Consider the following 22,707-nt stretch of genomic DNA (forward strand, 5'->3'; position numbering starts at 1 on the left):
TTTTTAAAATTATTTTAAAATAAATTTTTAAAAATTAAAAATAAAAAACATAATCATGCAAGCTCTTACTGGGCTTACTTGAATATATTTTTAAAAAAAGTAATTTTTTTGAAAGGTCTGATTTTTTTAAAATTTTATGGGTTCTCAATAAAGTAGGGACTTGTTTAGTTTCTGAAAATGCTTTTTACTTTAATATTATTTTTTACATTTAATAACAAAACTGTCATCTTATTTTCATTCTATCTTCTGTTTTCGAAGATCTGTACAAAGTTCAGTGTTTCCTATACAATTTTTTTTAGAACAAATTAAAAATAAAAATAATTTCTGAAACAAAACAGCTCGTAGAGTTTTAAATTATTGAGAAAATATATTGATTAGTAAAATTAGATATATCGTAAATTAAAGACAGAACAGAACTACATGCTGAACTCAACGCAATTGAATAATATATAACGTTGGTAAAGTAGCACTCAAATTAAAATTATCAAATGCCATCCCATGAACAGTTCCACATGATTATAAAAACTCCGCAAGTGTATTGATGATTGTGGAGAGATACTTACGTGGTCAAGAATAAAATAAGTCAAACTTAATTTTCTTCTGCAAGATAAACACTCGAGGGAATTTCGAAGACCAAATCCAAGGACATGAACATGATGTCCTATAATAATTTGCATAGTTAAAATGAAATAACTGTCAAAATTTCCTGAACCAAGCTAAATAGACAGCACCAGGCAAAGCTCAGCAGCACTAAAACGTATGTAAAATTGCATTAAATTGACGCATCTACATGATTCCTATTACAAAAATACAGCTCCACTACAATATACAAAGGCCAAGTGGACAAAGCGTGAGGTGAAAGAATTGCATGGGCATTAACTGGACTGCAACTAGATTCTCTAATACTCAGCAACGTCAAAGTTCCGTAGTGTGAAAGGGATAATAGCTCTATCGACTGTTCTGCACATTCATCTATACCCACCTGTATTGAAAATCATGTGATTGCGCTGTATGCCACTGCATCAATTAGATTGATGTCTTCAAAATCAGACAGTAGTAAGGTGTTTCATCGTTACAGAGGTTCAAGGGATCCACTTTTCAGTCTTTCCATTCGTGCTTGAAGCCCAGACAATGCTTTCTCATCCATAGGGAGTACCCCACCATGCAGAGTGTTCTCAGTACCAACATGCTCTGATGCAAGAGGAATCTGACTAGGAGCAAGTCCATGATTCAAGTTGTCATTAGCACTTGTTAATGGTCTACCGCCAGAATCTGTACTCCCAGCAGCAGCTGCTAATTGCATGCTCTTCATCCTCTCTCTGATTGCATCCAATGTTCCACTGGTTACTGCACAGATCATATGTAACTTATCCTTGTAAAAATATTGTCTAAAAATTAAAATTTGGTGCAAAAAAACAGAAGATTACCATACCTCCGGTCATAAATCTATCATTCCTTTGGTCACCTAATGTGTAGTCAGAATTTAATGCTCTAGAAGTAATGGCATTCACAGTCCTATTCTCCTCATTGTATGATGGGGGTAAATTAAAATTAGTCGGCTCAGGTTTTACATTTAATTTAGCATCACTCAATGGATTTGCATTTACAGGTGAGAGAGGTGCAAAATCAGGGGAAGATATATTTAAAGATGCTGGTGGAGGAGTAGGCATTGGTAAACTCGAAGGAGTTCTTCCAGCAGCAGCATTCTTCTCCATCTGCCCAAATGTTAAAATCAATTGTCAAATGCTCAATCTACCAATCATGTAAACATAGATACAAAATGCAAGCACACTTAAGAAAATGTTGTGATACAGGTAATTTAACTCAACCTGCGCAAGGCCCTCTCTGATGTAGGTGCGAAATGCCTCACTAGCATTTTGCAGCTGAGCAAATATGTCAACCTAATATGAAGTACAAGAACCTCAATCAAATAAGCAAAAAGGATATAGGCACGATGTTTATTAACCATTACATTACATCTTTTCTGAAAATTAACATGAAACTTAAATACACAATTATTACCTTTGGGTACAACTGGGTAATCCGATATAGTTCATATAAACCAATTGTGCAAGTTTGCTTCTCCCCGATCTTCTTAAATATAGCAGCCAACTCTTGCTGCAATTAATTTGAGGATAAAAATGAAGATTTAAGAATGGCTTTGAAGTTGAAATACGATATTAGGGCATAATAAAACGAAGTTAAAACAGAAAATCAATTAGAGATATTAATAACATATATCTGTAAATTTATAACACCCAAAATACTGAAAAATAAAGGATCGTGATACCTTCAACTGGGCATCAGCAGAATGTGTGCCAGAGGCTGAATTATTGGTTGCTGAATCGCCCCAATGGTTTTGTCCCGCAGGTCCAGATGCAGTCAACATTCTTGCGGCAGCCAAAGTCTGAAGATCACAACTAAAGAATAAATACAGTAGAAACAAGTCTAACCACATAAAATAAATTAACATGTTATGTAGCACATACCTCAAGATTAAGTTCAATGTAGGCTAGGATGATGGGTTGAGGTTTTGCATCAATAGGAACCATTGAAAGATGACCCTTTATTGCTGCACCACGAAGCTTGACAAGTTCATGCAGAACAGTTTTTACCATCCTTAAAGGTTTGTCATCAGCACCAGCCCTACAAAAATGAAAAATTAGAAATAAAAAAAGTGATTTTAGTTTTTTCATAAGCAAAAAAAAAAAAGTAGTGACTCTATCCAACAACAGCTATACATACCTTCTCCTAATTTCCTCCATCCCTAAGTCTTGCAGGTATAAATGGATGCTTTGTAGTATGCGATCTAGGTCAACATCGTAGATAGTGCTCTGAAGAACCTGCAGCAGCACAAACAAAATTTTGATGAATAAATCTGTTCAGATAGAATTTAGCAATTTCAATTCTGCTTCTTGATCATGAAAAATAAATTTACACTTCTATACTTATTCAAGTCAAATTTTACATATCACCAATGCATAGTTAAATATCAAATAGATCAATATAAGTCTAATAGATTCGTCAATAATCAATTTGTTAATAATTGAATATCTAACAATAGACATCCATTATGCGTTCTGCCCAGTTAAAAAATTGTCAATAACTAAAACTTCTAGTCCATTAAATATTATTGTGATTAGATGAATTAGATGGATATATATGGATGGACATATGAATGATGGGCTAACATATCTCATTCCCATTTTATAGGTGAATGGCCTGACATAGGATGGTGAGTGGGATTGTTTTGGGTTAATTTGAGGTTGAAAGGTTATTAGCATTTGAAAGAACAGTAGCCAATCTCTACAGTGAACATCATATTGAGGAGTAGTCTCTATAACAGACAGGGAATACAAATCAAATAATCTATACAACACAAATGCTCAAAAAATTGAACTCTAAATTCAAGACATTCATGAATTATGATTAATACACGGAAGGTAGGGTTCAAAGCAGATTGGAGTTGAAAATAATAAATGTAATACAAGAGGGAATATTTCACTGAGGCCAAAACTCATGATGATTCTTGAGAAATAAAACCTAACTTAAGAATTAAAATAATAGATGGAGGAGGTTAATATATCACAACATTACACCACATGGAATGATTGATGGAGGTTAAATAGAAAAATACATAAACAGTACAGGAGTGGAAAAAAGGAACAGAGGATTGAAGTGTGAAGAATGAATAGAAGACTAAATAGAAATGTATCTGAGAAGACAGGAAAGGTTGGATAAGTGACCTGGCTACCAGAAAACACAAGATTGGACTGGAAAACATGATCCCTTCCAGAAAAGGGATGTGCTGAACTGCAGTTTGAAGGAACACAGTTGTTTTTCAAGGATAGGATTCTAACCCTAAGTTCATTGAAAGGGGTGTCGCATGAGTATGTGTACACAGTCTAAAAATTTGCTGAGTAGTTCAAGGAATATGTGGATGAAAATATACATGTTCATCTAGGCAGCCAAAATTCCTGCTAAGTAGGCTTAACTTGATCAATGCCCTAATAAAGCTGGATCTGTAGAAATCTTGATCATTAAAACAGTATTTAGAAACAGAAATCTCTCTCTTAGATCTGTAGGAATTGAATAAAAAATCAGGAAATGAGAGAATAAAGTGATCGACAGTGCAGATGCCATAAACTCCCCATTTCCCAGTACTTGGGAGACTAGAGTCAGCAAAATGAACTTATCCGATAGGCTGGCCCAAAAATATCCACACAAAATGAAGATTTGGGCATTACAATTGAAGAACTAAATAAATTTGGGAAATTTTAGCTTGACTCGTTTAAGCCTAAACTCATACGAGTTGGGGCAAGCTAGCTCACAGAGGGTGCAACCCACATTGCTTTTTTTCAAGTAAATATATTATTTTAATTTGAAATTGTCACCTATAAAATTTAAATTATTTTTTTATATTAAAATTTGATTCTATATTTTGATAATAAAAATAATGATAATTAGAGACTAGTTAAAAATACTTGCAATACTAGTTAAAAATATTTATTTTAAAAATTATAATTACTAGGATTGTTTATTTTAATATTGTCGAATGAAAATATTTGATGATCTTTTTTCAAAATTTGTTGGATAAATATTGTTAGAGTAATTTTTCATATTAAATACATATTCAAATAGGTTTCTTTGTTAAAAAAAAAGCACCATAAAGCAGACCAAAAGGTCAAGCTTGAGCTATAATTTTAAAGGTTCAAATTGTTATTTTAACCCAGTCTGCATTAGTCCGCAACCAGGTACAGATCAGGTTGGGCTTGGTAGCACAAAATGACTATGAGAGAGACCTAGGCCCTGTTCTATGTTTAACTACCTCTCAATCAATTCCGAATTGTCCTCACAGATGGGAACCCTCTCCCCTTCTATTTCTATTTAACTCTAGAACTACTAAATTTTGCATACAATCCTTATAATCAATCCCAAACTTGGGTGTTTGGGTAAAAAATGAGGGTTCGCGTTAGACCTTTGGCAGTCAACATAAAACTTTTTAAAACATACTGTGATAGGAATAGATCATTACCTAAAAGTAACATATTGTATGGTTCAAGTACACTGTCAAATGAGTTAGAGTCATTGCTTCAACACTTAGATGTAGTGTTAAGTGAGCGCTTGATTAGTTTTATTAAGAAAGTTTTTGAAAATAACACCATGTTTGGTAAAAAGATTCCCCTTTTCATCATACCATCACTGTCTTCTTCACTCTTTCAACTAGTTAATGACATGTTAAGATCATATGCCTCAAAAAAAAAAAAAAAAGGAGTTGTAGAAACAGCTACGAAGCTTGATACTACAAGTTTTAAACTTTAGTACACAAGGAAAGTCAGAAGAAAGAACAGAAAGGATAAAAGAATTAACCACAATTCCAAAGTGATTCCATGAGAGTCTTTCTACATAACACAAGGTCTTGGTCATTAATGTTTGTTTCAAGATTTGTAAATAGAGAACTCAATAATCAAGTGGTAGCTCCTTAAAGGAGATAAACAATTGAATTTTTAAAGGCGAATTTTTAAAGGCAGTTAAGTGACCCATAGCTGAAATAACTATGATCAAACAACCTCCTCTGGCTTAGGGGCTATTATATCTAGTCCAATAATTTTTAAAAAACCTAAATAAAGAGTTTATTTGATCTTTGTGCTTATTTTTTTAAAGATTTTACTGCTGGCTAAAATAGTTACCTTCGTAAGCTTGATGAGGCATTTCACAACTAGATCGGAAAACTTCTGATTTCTGGATGCAAATGACTCATTTGAGGCTGGTGAAGGCCACCTTGATGGATCTAATGGGCGTAAAAGATTGATTAGGACAACAAAAGATGAAGTTCGATCAGCATTATCCTGTATTCACAATCGCTGGTTAGTAAATAACTTGTCCATCATGTTTTTTGGCACATAAACTTACATTATCATTATTAATACACCATAGCATGCAAGAGGAAAAAAAGAGAAAAAATTATTTACAAAGTGAGTTCCTCACCAGAATCTTAAGCATCAATACATTCAATGCTTTCAATAACTGGCTTCCATCATCCATATGAGGAACCCTATCATCCAAGAGCCACAGAAGAAGCTCAGTAATGAGACTGTCAAGAGTGCTCTCCTTTACAGCATGTGCTAATCTTTTATTCTGAAAAGTCTGTAAAGATCAAATAATTAATAAAAGACATTAAAAAAGAACAAACCTCACCGACACACTACCACCACCTAAAAAACAAAAAAAATACTGGAAAGAAATTTACCTGCATGAGAGTGTTGAGCACATATTTACAAGACCGAGATGAAGCCCCAGTCAAACTGAAGTCAAAAGTTCTTGCAACCTATTTAAAATAATGAAAGGAAAGTCAACACTTGAAGATCTTTCTCCAAATGAGAGAAGCAACCGAGAAAACTCTTACCTTGTTTGCAAGGCAGGAAACTAGTCTATCTGCATCTTTCACAAGTTCATCCATAGCACTGCCTTCCGGATCATTAGTAGCCTGAGCTAACTCATGACAAACAACTTTCATCCCATCAACAGACTGCACCACAAAATATTTTGAATACCACAATTCAACCTCCATTTTCCAAAACCGAACGAGAATAGGGAAACAATAGACATCTATTTATATTTATCAACAAATCAGTCTACATTTAGCTTCGACAACTGACACGAATGATTTTTTTGTGTTTTAAAAAAATCTATCAGCCATGCCATCCACCTGCTCAGGAGAACCAAAAGATATAATGTCAAGAGCTTCATTCCAATCTGTGGGGCCATTTGCAACAGCTACAGGACGAGGCATCATCTGTCTCTCAATGTTACTATCAGGTTGACCATAATTTTTCCTGACATGAACAAGCAAAACGATAAAGAATACAGGATAGGAGCCATGTAATTTGGGGGGATAATTTTCCATTTAATTAATTAGGGGAAAAGTGAACAGAATTCGATAAAACTTTTATCATACCTTAATATTGGACCTGCTAGAGATCTAGCCAGTTCTCCACTTTGCTCTGCAACATCAGACCTGGTAAGCAAAAAGAATTTTAGGGTTTAACCTCCACCAAAACAGGGTCCCATTAAGATCATTACAAAAAGAAATTGTCCAAAATAAGAGAAGGAATTTAGTGAGAAGAAATTGCCCAACTAATCACTCAAAGCGACTTCATCAAGTGGTTACTAACAAAACAGTGTCCCATAAATATAACAACTTACTTTTTATGTTTATTTTTCAAAATTCACTCATCTAAACATCTCCTAACTGACATTGTTTCTTTCAAAATTTATTTTCCTGAATTATATTTTCATTACCAATGCAATAAAATTTCCTATACCAAATTAATCCTTAAACAATTTGTATGTTCTAATAATTTCAGGCTGATTATTATAATTCCTATCCTAATTTAATTTTTGTTTACGTAGATATCTTTCCCTTTTTCTAGCCGCAATAAAAAATCTAAGTTATGGTGAACGCTGAGTGCCTTTTTCACATCTGAGTGTGCCCAATACCCCTTTTGCCTCAGTTCATCACAATTCTTTCATTGTTGACCAGAGTATATAGTGTGTTCCTAATATTTTTTCAATCCTTGAGGCACTTGTGTATATAAATGTCCTAGTCAACTGGCAGGTCCATTTTCTGTTTCATCATTTCTTTGCTTCCAGAGATCACTATGAAGCCACTCAATAATGTACATATTCTTGAACTTGAACCACTTTCAATATAAATTCAATATCAGTTCAGTGTTTTTCACTGAACAATTCACCCAAATCCTTAAATCTCAACAGTCATATATATAATACAGCTTCCCCAAAATTATATATGTTACATCAGATAGGATTTTATATATGAAGATCCAGATCAAGAAAACATAGCTTAAATTGGAAATAAAACTATAATGCATTAACTGCACAACATAAAATAAAACCTAAAATAAATAAGAATGAAAAGGCGCACCCATTTTCCCTGACAGAGCGCCTTAAAATGGCCCTCGCTTCACCAGGCTTTCCTTCCTTCTTCTTTTCCATCTCCCGAACCTAGCAAATTATCCCACCAACATATCAGGAGTTCAGTATATCAAAAAGGATAAACAAAATGGGTAATGAATGTACTGACCTTCCACTTAAATCTATCATCTAACATGCTTTTCTGAGCATCTGTTAGCTTCCCAACAAATCTCCATATGTCCTCGCCTGCATAGCAAGATTATACAAGGAAAATTACTCAGCGAGGCCAAGAGGTATGATGAAAAGAAAAACAAAATTTAGCACATAAATCCCTCTACTGAAAAGTTAAGCTGATCCCTCCGTAGACAAGAATATCAAACAACTATTCCAATTTATGTCATACTAAAGCAGAAACACCCAAATCAACAAAATAAAAATTTACATTACTTTATACGTCCCTGAACTCTTTGGGAACTATTAAATAAATTCCATATACTTTAAAAGTTTTACAAGGTCCCTTGACTTTTAAATCATTTTTAATTGGGTCCCTGACCATATTTCCGTTAGGGTTCTATTAAGTGCAGGGACCTAATAAAAAATTTTCAAATAGTTTTGCAGGATATGGCATACCTAGAATCTTATAACCAGTAGCTAGCGTATTTAATGCAGCTTTCCTAATTTCACCATCTCGTTCTGCCGTCAAACTTGCAACAATTTGCAATGATTTTAGCTGCCCACTAATCTGTCCATAGAATATCAGAAATAATTAAGGAAGGAAAATACTGCACAGAAAAATTTCCCTAAAAGGAATCAGTAAGAATACCTCAGCACCATGATGATCAATGATAAATCCAACAAGATCAGTACATTCAATTCGAGTTCGGTTGTTCTTAGAGCGCAATCCCTCCAATATATAAGGGAAACATTTAGATGCAGAATATATGACAACAAATTGTTTAGTCAGCTCCCGCATTTTTTCTCGAACTTTCTCAATGTTATGCCCTAACTGCAACATTTTAACAAGAAACGAAGATTAACTCGTCCATCTGTAGCAGTACTAAGAATGTAAACTAGTTAAACCTAGTTCATATGCTAAAACCAAAAATTTGCCAAAATCAACTAAAACACTAGAAGGATTCACTGCAATGATAATATCATCAGGTAAAACAAATATTATAGTTCTTAATATAAACCTTCTCTACTAGGCAAGGAAGAAACAATGCCACTTCAGACTCTGTCAAAGAGTACCCCTCATCCTTCAAGGTTTCAAGCAGTTCCGGAAGAAATTCCAGCACCTAAGCAATTGAATTGAATAAAGTTAAGACCAACATTAGACCTTACCATAACCAACAATGAAAGAAAAAAATTAAATTGAACCTTCAATAGGCATGTTGTGTTTGATTTGCAGAACTGCAACACAAACCACCTCAAAAGGATGTCCAAAACTTCTATAACTTCCTTAGCAATGGATGGAAGTGCCTGGAAAGTGGAAAAGTGGTGTGTAAAGGTTTTTACATTCAATACTTCAAAGCATGCAGGCTATCAAGAACTTTAAAAGAACCACACCTTCTGCAGCATTTCAAGTCCATCAACTTGCTTCTTAAAATCTGCACTTAAGAGTCTCCTATGTAAATCCTCTCTGAAATACTTCAACATATCATTCTGCAAATTGCAGGCACATATATTATAATTCAATAGTTATAGAAAACTTGGGTTATACATATGATTATTTCTCAACAAACAGTCCCACCTCAAGATCTTGAATCTGCTCAATTCGTGGGTCCTCAAACTTAAACCTTCGAACCACCATTCTCTCTCTATCTTCCTGCACGTAAGAAAATTCACATGACATTTCAACAATACATCTTTGGAAGATATTAAGCGATATGCCCAACATCAGCCAACAGTACCTTATTTGAATCCTTGATATTTAACAAGGCTTGAGACTGGACCACAATATCTTGAACCGATACCAATTCAGACTTTGCACCCTTTGTTGCCACAGCTCTCTTTTGACACCAAGAAACAAAAATTCAGAAATCCGAACAGATTTTTAAGTAATCAACCAAAGAAAAATCAACATACCGAAGATGCTGCTCTATTTCCATGTTTTGAAACACCATTGACAGTTGATTTCCCAACCTTTGATTTCGATGTTGCACCTACTGAAACTGCTCTAGCTGACTCAAATGACTCTAAAAAGACAAAAACATTGTGGAGGTAAGGAAGAGATAAAGGTAAGCATAGAAATCACTAAATTACCATGATAAGCATCAACCACAATTAACAAAGAAGAATAAGAATGGAGTTATGTTACCAAGAACCTACCTTGAAAAGCTCCATAGGGTTTCAACTTCTCAAGAACTAGTGCCAGTGCAGGTCCATGAATGTCTTTGACTATCTTTTCAATCTGAATAAATAAACAATTCCAAGATCTAGGTATCAAACAAATATTAAGGGAATAAACCAGCATTGTTCTCAAACGCATACCATTTCATGTCCACTAACTCTCAATATCTCATTAATGCAAGCTTCAGCTGCCTTCCGAACATCTGAGGATTTATCCTAAGAAGCCAGGAGACATTTTATTTCAAGAATATTATGAATTAGATCTAATGTGATAAATGATATAGATAAGGAAAAATCAGAAAGCTGAGTAACCAGATCGTACTGTCATTGCAGAAGAGGCAGGTTTCAGCAGTTGGGCAGCTTCAGCAAAACTACTCAGCCCAGAAAGTTGCCTAGATAGCCAATCAAAAAGATCTTTACGCCCTTCCGCGCCAAGTTTAGAATCCATCAAAGCAATCGCAATATAAGGAACCTACAATAACACCATACTCAGGACAACGATACCAAGACAAAGAATAACAGAGCAAAGGATCAGGACAGACCATTTTATCAAGATGAACAGCAGCTAGCCAAGAGTCTAAAGTATTCAGGGCACATTCTCTCATGTGTTTCTTATTGTCTCCAAGACATTTCAATATGTCAGACAGAATGCCCTGCAACAAACCAATTCATTGTTCAACCTAGAAAAAGGCACATTACCAACTGGAACATAAAATTACAAAACCACAATAGAATTCTCTTACCTTGCTTGACTTCTCTACAGCTTGTCCCATTGCAGATGCAACGTTGCCAATTGTTGTCATGGTAGCCATGACTATGTTTTTGTTGCTATCAAAGAGTCTTCCCCTAAGAGCCCCAAATAACTCTCCTAGTAATACAACAGTCAGGCAAAACTACAAAGACTGACAAATTTTATAACAAACCAAATAATCAACTTGAAGAATTAAGTATATATTATCCATGGGAAGGAATAAGTTATTAGGGAGGAGTAGCAAGAGAGAGAGAGAGAGAGAGAGAGCACAAAGTTTTAAAAACTAAACAAAACACATAAAAAGAAAGCTAATGGAGTACCAGTTCCAGTTGCTTGAATGCGCTTATTAGCCTCTTCCAGTATTTTATTTACAGCATCAACAGACTCCATACGAACCTGTAGCAAGAAAAAAGCACAGCAAAATGTGATGCAACAGAACAATAATATACTTCCACAATAACTGAAAGCTGAAAGCAACCTTAGAATAAAAAATTAAAAGTGATTTGCTAGCTTATATCAACAAACCTTCCAATCAGGGCTTTCCAAGCTCTTCAGGAGAGTTGGAGTTATCTTTCCACTAATGTCTTCACGAGGCAAGCTATCCAGTCCACCAGCAACCACAGATGAAGATGAGTCTGATGCCCTGACAGTCCTCTTGCAAACTGCAGATGCTCCCTGTAGCAAAAATAAAATAAAATGACAGTGTTAGGAAATCACCGTACTGCCTGGAACTTAGATCACCAAACATAACATACCTCAAATGGATTCTTCTCATACTCTGTATCAAGTGCACTGAGCAGTGCAGGCTTTACATCAGTGAGAAACCCTTTAATGTCTGCCAGGAGAAAAAATCTTATAGCCTTAAACAATGAGATACAGAGATGAAATTTTGAAAGTTAACGCAAAGCCACCTGGACCAACAAATCTGTGCAGAACACCCAATAGTTTAATTGATGCATTTCTAGTAGCAGCTGCACTTGACTGCAGCCCAATTTCTTTAAGGAAATCAATTAAATCCTGCAAAATAGGATTTAATTAGAAAATTCAACCAGAAATTTGGATAACAAAAACACACAAAACTAAAGTATCTAAAATGTGTGTAAATTAAGATAAAACACCTTAAGCTTTATATGTGAGACACCAAAATCCTCAACTGCAGAAACCATCCACAAAATTCCCTCACTGAGAACCTTAGGATTCTTATGCTCCTTCATGATCTTGTAAAGCTACAATAAAAATATCAAAATTTTTCAAGCGTTATTCATTAATATTTAAAGATAAGCAAAAGCAAACTGATATTCAGCCAAAAAGGTACTTCCTGCATTTCATATGATTTCTAACTAGGCCTTAATTTAAATAACAGGAATTGATTGATACACCACTACAGATATAAGCTTGTTTTAAAACTTTTACTCAGCTATAATAAATTCAAAAAACTATTCCTCAGCTATCTTAATTTTTTACTAGATCATATTTCATAAAAAGAGAAGAAAAAAATAATATTAGACATTAATAAAGAATTATGAAATTATACAATGAAAAATGCGACCACCTATTATTACCAGATTAATTAAATGATTAAAAACATTAAAGAAAATACATATACACTATGATATGTTTGTTCTGCCTGTCATCTTTCACAAAGTCACAAAGATTTAAGGCAATTTCACCTTGTAATCTTCAGTTAATAGCAATGGATAATCTAAATTCAACTTCAACATATTCCAAGATAATTAATAACACTATATTGATACACAGACAATACTACAGAATAATGACATTAAAATGTGGAAAGCCAATACAACTATTTAGAACTGACAGCACAAAATAAACTCATAATATATCATAATTTTCAAGAGAAAAAATATTAAGCATGTCCTTCCCAGACCATAAGGAAAACATTTACGCCCAATGATTAGAAGATGTGCCTATAAAGAGCAACCATGCTTACTCTTTCAAAAATGAATCCTGGACCAACTGCTTCAGAAAAAGTACTGAGGCATTTCATAGCATGTGCACGTGTCTTAATATCTGCTACACGTTCACTTAGTCCTACAAAAAAAAAAACAGCAATAAATATGATAGTAAATCAGAAAACTAGTCATTTATAAAGTAAACATATTACAAAAAGATTTCATTTCACAACAGGGTTTATTATGAGGAAAAGCAGAATTAAATGCCAATACCCACCCAAAAGGCAAAGTACTACACACTTCTTTGGAAACTTATTTGCAGTCAAAGCTATATGAGTGATAACTTCAATAACCTGCTGTTGAACCTGCACAAGGAAATCACAAACACTAAGGGCCCATTTTGGTGCCTATTTTTGAAATGCCTATTTTCAACTACTAATCAATAAAATAAATCATTTTGAATTCCAAAAGAAAATATTTTTGAACCTGAACATTTTTTTCTCCCCATCCTGGTAAAGCGCAGAGTAAACGAATCAAAATTTCTACCGATTGGTCTAGGTCCTGTAATCCTTCAACTTGCTGTTTCAGTGAAGAAATGGCTGCAAAAATTTAACTTCAGTGACCCTGTTCATTAAATTTTGTCTAAAGGACATCTTGGGAAATAAGAAGAGTGCTACACTAATTAACAGAAAGACAAAAAAATTACTAAATCTAATTTACAAGGAGGCCCTAAAGATTTGACCACTGGACATTCAAACTTAGATATCACAAGATAAAATGCTATTGAAATGTGGATGAGACAGGCCCAATTTCAATATACCCAAAAACAACCAAAAAGACAATGATAATAACACACAGCTAGATAACTAAATACTAGTATCTAGTTCTGTGCTTTGAGAAGAATATTCATGTTACAAGATAAACCCCCAGTTGGCCAAGTCCAAATCATCAAAGGTCCTGAGAAGAACCTATAAAATCTACCACACTCTTCAACAGAAAAGCATAAACAAACAAAATCATACTTGAGCGTAGACTGAGCAAGTGATGATTTAGAAGTTAAATCTTCCACCAGTTCACCTATCCACATCATTTACTTACAGACTTACTCCTCCAATGTAAAATTCTGTGTGTGTGTGTGTATAAAACCACAAAACAGACAGACAATGACCAACCTTCCAGACGTTCCTTCCAGACAGCACTTTTTAATTGAATGATTGTATCCGACTGTATAATAGAACCTATCCGGCTTTCAATCTCTTCAAGACTCATCTCAGTGGGCTGTGTAATTTTTTATACACAAATATTGCATAAATTATCATTAGTGATCACAAAACAATCTGTGTTAAGGCATATTCAAATCAGAGAGACAGAAGACAAACAGATATCAATTTACCTCAACATCTTCAGGTGGTTCAATTGATTTTGATGCCTTCACTTGTGCTACTCCATCTGTTTTTTTGTTTGTCCCAGACTTTACAGCCCCTCCTTTCTTAGTTACAGACTAGAATGTGTAAAATATTTGACATGTTAACTCATGCATCAGAAATAATATCATATCTTAGTTACAAGCAAGAAGATGCAATCTTACAACTGATTGAACAGGTCTCTTTCCACTAAGCATGCTTGCTGCTGACCTTTTAACAAATGCACTTTCAGAGGTCTGTAAGCAAATCAAGTGACAACTGACAAGTAAATGTTTGTCCCTCAAAAAGAATCTTTCAAACATTCAATCATTCATAAATTTTTAAATGTCTTTAACAATGTTCACAAAGAATTCCTGTCCAAAACCCTATATTAGCTTTCACATTTCATAATCCCATGCGATATTAAAGTCAAAGCTCAAAATCCAAACTTTTTCATGGTTGCTTTTTAATGGGTGGGGGATCACCAAAGAAAGAAAGGGAGCACTCAAACTACATTCAATTCAGCAAAACAACCAATCAACTCTAGGTGCAAGTGTGCAAAAAATGAAACTGAAGTCAGATTTCTACAACTATAACCTAAAAGAAAAGGTAAACCCACCTCCGCAGATGAGACACTAGCACGTGTAGTTTGCACAGAAGCTGGAAGATCATTATCAAGTGTCAGAACAAATCAAAATAGCTCTACAGAATACAAATAACATTCAGCACTGAAATTCAGGAGGCAGAACAATTAAATTATGCATTAAAAATAATCAAATCACAATTTAGAGAGAATCAATCAAAGTAGAATGGTGGAAACATATTCAATGCGGTATTAGCATATTAACAGAAAATTAATGCCACAGATTGAGGCTATTTTGAAAAGCAATGATTGACATGAATCATGATAGTACGAATTTACTGTCTTTTATTATTACCACAGAACTTTAAGGACCATATCCAGTTCTAAATAGTTCCCAAAATAGGCAAACAACATGTATTTAGAGACATGGGCACATACACTAGCAAACCCAATTTTACAAAAGCAGAGAAGGTTGTTAAGAAAGTACAACTGTAGAACTCAGGACCCCAATTTTGAAAAAGGAATCAAGCATGTCAGATGGTGTATCACAGATTCAGATGCAGGGTATATGTAATTAAAGATGGATGTTTTAACATTTTAGAAAAATGTTCAACATTGGCAGTACAAATTCCAAAACATGTGGTCATAAGGACTGCTGAAAAATGTCACAACATACAAAAAGAGGTTAACAAGATTCAAAATATTGAAGGGAAAGACATAAGACGCAAAAATTTTATAATGCAGTAGTGGATGTTACTAAAATAGAAGAATGCAAATAAATATTGGTGAGCATATAATTTAAGTTTTAAATTCTGATTCCAATTAAGAGGTTCAAAGGTAGGAGGCTGCTGCAGTGGTTATCTTCCAATTTCAAAAGCTTGTGGACCTTAGCCCCATAGGCACATGATGAGAAGGGACAAAGGTTGATTTAATTGGCTAGGACCCCTCTACATTCACGAAAGATACACTTTGGTTCACAGCTTGCGCAAACTGTAGAGGTACTAGAGGAAGCCCTAGTCATTCAAGTATTTTCTTTTCAAGGAAACTTTGTTCTCCCTTTCATTCTCCCCTTCACATCTAATAATTTTTTGGTTTATATAAAAGAAAATTACAAACCTGTGGAAGAACCACCAGGCACAGCATCTTCAGAACCTGAAATCATTTCTGAAAGCTTCTTTCTTCTAACATCATCAAGTTTCTCCAGCGACCTCTCAAGAGGTCTCATGCCAACCGACTACAACAGAATGAACAATAAGATGCTTGAAAACTCAACAGTAAAAGCACACTCACAAGCATAAAAGCAGATCTAGTTGTTAGAAATTTCACCTTTGCTATTGCAGCCAATGCTGAAAAGGCAGCATCCCTCACTTCAGGAGTACCATCATTTAGGCACTGTAAAGATCCAAATTTTAGCATTTTCTAAAAAGTAAACAACATAAAAAATGTACCAGATAAACATCATTTACAATGTGCTTTTAAAAAAACAGGTGAAACAAATTGCATACTCTATAAATAACATCTCAGAACTCGAACACTATACACAAGGCAAATAAACTCAATTGTAATAGACAGTTTATTACACCAAGTTCTAATCACCCCTACACCAAGGAAAGAAGGGAATCAAACTAATATTTTAAATAAGGAGAACTAAAACTACTGACACAACTGTAGTAAACTGTTTTTAAATTCCACAAGAAAAACAAAGCTCGTCTACTAAACAAAATTAAACAGTAGAAACAAACGGACCTCCATACAGATTGGCACATAATCCTTATGGAACTTTGTAATAACACCCTTATTACTCGTTTCAATACAAAACGTCACCCAGGTCAAGGTTAATGATCGCACAAGAGGGACTTTGTTCTTTGTGGCTGTCTTAACATCTGCAACAATTAAACATGATACACTCAACAAGAAGCAAACATACAATACTAATGAAAAACAATGACACAATAATTTAGGGTCAAGATACATAAATACAATTGATAACTAGAAATACCAATCAAAATCGAGGAGTGATTCATACAATGAAATAAAATACCAATATAAATCTATAGCCAAAATACAGCAGGGGAATATTAAACAAGTTTTTCATCAAGCTTGCTAAGGAAACAAACTCTAATGAGAAAAGACACCAAATTCTTTGTCTATGGTAATGTATATAAATGCTATAATCTTCAGATTGAGAACTTGAATTTCAACAGGAAAAAACACCAAACATTGCAAAGCCATGGACTATGTATAAAAAAGAAAGGTCTAGATTCACAGATTCTGCAAACCCAATAATTCAATCCTTTAACCTGAAGCCGTTCAAAACCAAGACTCTTATTAAGTTCATTCAATAGTCAAGGAGGAGAAACCTGCCTTCAACAACATCAACGAGGCTAATGCATCCAGCTTTGTGCATTGCTTGAAGTGTCTGCGTCAACGACTCAGTCAAAGTAGGTTTTTTCTCCTTCAATTTTTCCTATTCATTCAAGAAAAAAACATATTGAGTTGAGCAAGCACTATATGAAGGACAGTAGATTATTATTTCATGCCATAAAAAAATGCAATTAACTATTTACTTTAAAAAGAATTTCAATGTAAGCTAGATATGCATGATTCTCCTGTCACAAACTCTAAAGGTATTCAAGGTAGAAGACAATCAACTTTCTCTGAGCCAAAATAAATTGCTTCTTAAAAACACACAAGAAAAATACAAAATGTGAGGCAATAAAACAACAACAACCAAGCTTTATCCCATTAGGTGATCAGCAACAAAATGTGAGGCAGTGAGCAGTTCAAAATGGGAAACATCATACTCTCTCAAAACCATTTATGTTTACCAACAACTTCAAAATAAACAATGACTTGACTGCATTTAAGTGGAGGAAGTCAGATATTAATTAATGTTGGTATACACAATAGAAAACCAATGAAATAGATCCTATAGTAAAATGCATTCAATTGTTGACACCTGATACATGTAGCTGTAGAATACTACTTACAAGTAAAACAGGTAATAAAAAACGAGAACTTGCAGAAAAATGGGTTCTTAATCCGCGAGCAAGATTGCCAATAGCCTGGATAGCTTCAACTGCAACAGCAATATTCACATCTGTAATAAGCTGCAGACAAAAACTACTAGTTAAACCTTAGTTGCAATCCAGCATAGCAGAGTGACTAAGAAGATGCAAATACACACACAATGTCAAAACATGTACATAATACCTTCTTTAAGGTCCGACAAACTTCAGAGAAATCACCAGGAGATATTCTTCTAGTTGATCCAAGCTTTGTAAGTTCAGCAACAGCCTCTTTCCGTTCAGACCATTTGGTGGCTTTCTAAAGAATAACACGACCAAAAAAAAGTAAAGGACAAACTTAGACAGATTCAAAGCCATATTAAAAAGATAAAGGTGTATTCGATCCAAGTTAACGAGTACAATCTCAGACGGGACAGAAAACTGACCACTCCATCCCAAAATCCTGACTTCTCCAAAGGAGTCAATATATCAACAGGATCAACAAGTTCATATTCATCTATCTCTTGAGGAGCTGGCAGTAAAATATTTGGCAAACAAGTACAAGTATATCAGAACAAGTGAACAAAGACAAACCATGTTTGAGAAAAAAAAAAGAAAACATACTCCAGCTCCAAAATCGTTCATACCATCAGTCCCAGATTCTTCAGAAGGGCCAGGACCCACAACCTCTGACACAGCTTCCTGTTCAGGTTCCTTGTCTTGCTCAGATCTAAAATTTGGCAGATATTTTATTAAGACGATATCACTCATACACTGATTAACATCAACATATTTTGATAATAAAGATTCACATTAGATGTGTAAGCATCAGTTGTGTTTGCTAAAAGTTGGTAAAACAAACATCATGTCCATGGTCAAGTACCTAATGCCATATTCTGTTAGTGAACCCCTATGAAACTAGTTAAAATTCAGAAATACAACCTAGAATTATGTCAAACACTTGACTTGAGGAATCAGGAAACTATTATAATTACAATGAAAAGAAGAATGCTCTGCAGGACTTGAAAATGCCTTTCTGAATAGTTTGCTCATTGGCATTTAACTGACTACCATCCAACTATTGTATTTCTTTTGAGGAATATTTTAGCATCTATGACCTTGATATAATATTCATTTTCAAACTGGAGGGGGAGGGGGGGGGGGATGGGATGGGGGAATGCTATAATAATCTCTATAAGGTTCTGAATGCACAACAGAAGAGTCGGAACTTGGGAAGCATTAAAAAAAAAAAACACAAATAGACAACTTTTACAAATAAGACAATTTCAAACAACTAAAAGAACAAAAAAAGGGGCAAATTCAAAATATTACAAAATTAAAAAAAAACAATGTAAAAGGAATATGGATGCACATACGTTGCACCACCTTACATACATGCCCCAGTGAGTATCAAGGATCCTATCATTGTACAGAAAACTCAGTAAGGGGGAAACTCAAAATAGCGGTATCAAAATCAGACATCCACCTTATTTTACGGGTTGGCTTTGCTGCTCCTGTAACATTTACAAGCTCCGCTTCTAGCTCTTTTTTCTACAGAAATAGGAAAAAAGGGTACTTTATGATTTCCATATGATGGAGAACATAATAAATCAGAATAACTAAGAAAAATAGACAATCAATTTAACTTACCATTGTATCTCTCATTTTCTCAAACAAAATTGATTTTACACTATCTTTACCAATCCAGCGGCAAAGCTCAAGAGTCAACCCTTTAGAGCATGCACGAACATTCTGATCTTGATGATCAAAAAGTTCCGGAAGCATCTTCAAAATTCTTTTTGGGGGCACAATTTTTGCTCCAAATTCACTATAGCAGCATTAAAATTGACAGTTACATAAGACTCGTGAAAAGAAAACAGCTATTGTAGTTTTTGCAGCAAAGAGATTCCAAACCTTAAAGCTTGAAACATAACATCTATTGCAGGCACCACTGCTTTAGCAACTTTGTTTTTTATCGCTTTCTCCATTGCATCCTAAAATTACCAAAAGCCTTGAGAAAAAAAAAATAGAAAAAGAAAAGTATGACTAGCAGATGCAAAGTTATTGATGTGTGTAAACGCCAAATTGAATTCATCATGTAAAACATATTGTGAACCAAAAACAAAGAAAATGGAAAACAAGGCTATTCAAAATCACAGTTTGTGATCATCTAAAGAAAATATACAACAGATATGAACCCATAAAATATACAGGTGCATTAAAAAGGGTTTTCCTATTATTAATTGACACTTTGTGAAGTACCAAGCTCTAAATAATTTTTTTTGTGGAAATTAAAAAAGATTTCAAATTTAAAACTGTGTCAGATACTCATTCTTAGAGGGGGATAAGTATCATCATGGAGGATCAACCTTTGCATACTAAAATTTCCAATAGCTTTGAGAAAGAAAAAGAAACCACAAAACATGACTAGTTGATGCAAAGCTGTTGACATGTAAAGTGCAAAGAGACTTAACTATTTAAAACATTCTGCACCGATAATAAATATAATGTTTAAGCAAGGCTAATTAAAATTATAAAATTTGCAGGATTAAATATATAGTTTCATCAAAAATAACTTTCATATCAATTGATGCTCATTTTCTTTCATTTGCATGTACCAGACCCTTAAGCAATTAAAAAAGATTTAAAATTAAAACAATGTCCAACTCATTCCTGGGAGGGGGATAATTGGACAAGTAGCCCCATGGAGGATTAAACATTTAAACCTCAGATACATCATCCCTCTATAAAACTATTGTTTTTTAAGACTGGGGCAGCAACCATTTGCTTTTCTAGGATCTACAAAACCAATTCCTAACCTTGCATGGGTGTACAAACTTAAAATTCTGAACAAAAAATGCTTGCTATACACTTGGTACACCTGATGAAATACATAATGCATTTTTTGCAAAAACCAACCACCAGAGGCAAATCATTTGATTCAATCATAATTGAAAGAAAACATTAAAATGTAATTTCTATTTGACTAATATAATCAAAGTCCTCGTGTTAAATATTGTAGTAGAACTTTTATTGAGAGATAGAGAGAGTCTGGAATTGCCAAAGTCAAAGACCACAAAGAAATACATGCGAAACAAGGTTGGTCTGGTCTCTTCACCAACTTACTTGGTGAAGAGACATACTTACCAACTTGGTCTCTTCACCACCAGACAAAGTAAGAGGTAATATGATACGTACCAACTTATAACTACAATTGTAATCACAACTGCTAGAAGTTCTTTTCCGCAAGCATTGCAAACATTCACTACTCAAACAAAACACACAACACCAAGCAAACCACAAAAGACACCAAAGAACAGTACCAGAAATGCATCCACAGCTTCTAATTCCACCCAAAGCAAAAACACGGCCTGAGCCTTCTCCACTGTCTTTGGCCTTCCGGTCAGACATTTCGCCACAATCGCATCACAAACTTCCTTCCCGTACCTATCCCGACATTCAAATTCAAATTTAAATTCAAATTCACACAAGAACGGTAACTTTCAAATTTGAAAGCCAACCAAAATTCTCACCTGCCGGCATCGGCATCGGCAGCTCGCAGGTAAGCAATCAACGCATCGAGCGCCTTCTCCTGCACCGGAGCATTCGAATCCGCCACAGTCTTCTTAAAAAACGGACCTACCAAATTCAAAAACAAAAACAAAAGGACGCATCAAGATCCGCAATAAAATGTACCATAACAACAACCGACTCTGGAGATAACCGCATCTAGATCCGTCATTCGGAGATCAAGAAGCGAATCGGAAAAACCCTAGGGATAAAGAAAAGACGGACCGAATTCGCGGAAGCGAGGGTCCTTGGGATCGGCGATGGAGTCGCAGAGCGAAGCCAAATCGATGTTGGCCTCGTTGCGCACCTTCCAGTTCTTGTGAAAGAGACGATCCTCCCATGGCAGTTTCTTGGCCTCCTTCAACAACTTCTCTTCCTCGGACATTATTGCTCGCTCCGCAATCTACAACCTGTGCTCCCCGAACCTGTCGATCTCTGCCGAATTTTAGAGAGAGAAAGAAGAGGGAGAGTGTGTGTGTGTATGTATCTCTTTGTATGTGCGTTCGTGTTTTTCTTTTCTTTTTTTGCCTGTGCCGGCGAGAGGGAAGGGGGGGAAATGTACAAGAAACGGAACGTGCAAAAGCGTTTTTATCTTCGCTTCAAAAACACAACAGGGAAAGAGAGAGAGAGGGAGGGAGAGAGTGGTTTTTTGTTTTGGATTTTTCTTTTATTTATTTATTTGGTTTTCGTCACTTGGGACGAGATGGTATATTGGTATTTACGTTTTTCTTGCCCACGCTGCTTTTGGGAGCGTGGAACCAACGCCAATTTTGAATTGAGATCTCCCTAACCGATCACATCACAGGACATAAATTCAAGATTTCTCTTCCTCTGTGTTTGCCATTACAATTTACTTTTTTATTATTATGAAAGTAAACATTAAAAATTAATCAAAATAAAAATGATATAATTCAAAAAAATTAAATTAAAAAATATAATTTATTTTGATTCATAGGATTTTGAAAATAAAATTTATTCATTTTAAAAAGGTTATGAAAACGCTATTTCTTTGGCAAATTAAATCAAGTCTATAAAAAACTCTAAAAACAATATTTCCTTTTGCAAATTAAGTCAGAGTGTTATCATTTTAATTTGAATTATACTATTGTTTTGTACATTAAATATAAAGCCCCTTAACTGTATCATTGTAAAAAGACGTAGATATATAATTCAATTATTATATGTTATTGGCTGA

At 34.6% G+C, this 22,707-nt stretch overlaps 1 protein-coding gene across 1 annotated transcript; it reads right to left on the reverse strand.

The window, feature by feature from the left end:
- Positions 1–515: 515 nt before the first annotated feature.
- Positions 516–22,120, reverse strand: LOC113873454 (protein MOR1). Its single transcript, XM_027511580.1, has 54 exons — positions 21,738–22,120; positions 21,476–21,581; positions 21,266–21,389; positions 19,857–19,936; positions 19,593–19,770; positions 19,429–19,493; positions 18,590–18,672; positions 18,389–18,474; positions 18,148–18,261; positions 17,925–18,044; positions 17,299–17,401; positions 16,681–16,817; positions 16,261–16,326; positions 16,051–16,168; positions 14,971–15,011; positions 14,537–14,608; positions 14,342–14,449; positions 14,121–14,226; positions 13,435–13,547; positions 13,226–13,313; positions 12,987–13,087; positions 12,154–12,261; positions 11,947–12,052; positions 11,791–11,870; positions 11,561–11,710; positions 11,356–11,431; positions 11,028–11,152; positions 10,827–10,937; positions 10,607–10,756; positions 10,426–10,500; positions 10,264–10,345; positions 10,021–10,130; positions 9,846–9,944; positions 9,686–9,760; positions 9,502–9,597; positions 9,313–9,414; positions 9,129–9,230; positions 8,759–8,941; positions 8,566–8,677; positions 8,105–8,181; positions 7,946–8,025; positions 6,959–7,018; positions 6,710–6,836; positions 6,407–6,529; positions 6,251–6,328; positions 5,989–6,147; positions 5,691–5,849; positions 2,746–2,843; positions 2,490–2,646; positions 2,291–2,407; positions 2,023–2,118; positions 1,830–1,901; positions 1,433–1,715; positions 516–1,347 (listed from the first exon to the last, which is right to left on the reverse strand). The coding sequence occupies exons 1-54, from the start codon at positions 21,895–21,897 to the stop codon at positions 1,073–1,075; spliced, it is 6,072 nt and encodes a 2,023-aa protein (XP_027367381.1). The 5' UTR covers positions 21,898–22,120; the 3' UTR covers positions 516–1,072.
- Positions 22,121–22,707: the final 587 nt, after the last annotated feature.

Source organism: Abrus precatorius, unplaced genomic scaffold (assembly GCF_003935025.1).
Source record: "Abrus precatorius isolate BTA unplaced genomic scaffold, Abrus_2018 Scaffold7, whole genome shotgun sequence".
Classification (NCBI taxonomy): domain Eukaryota; kingdom Viridiplantae; phylum Streptophyta; class Magnoliopsida; order Fabales; family Fabaceae; genus Abrus; species Abrus precatorius.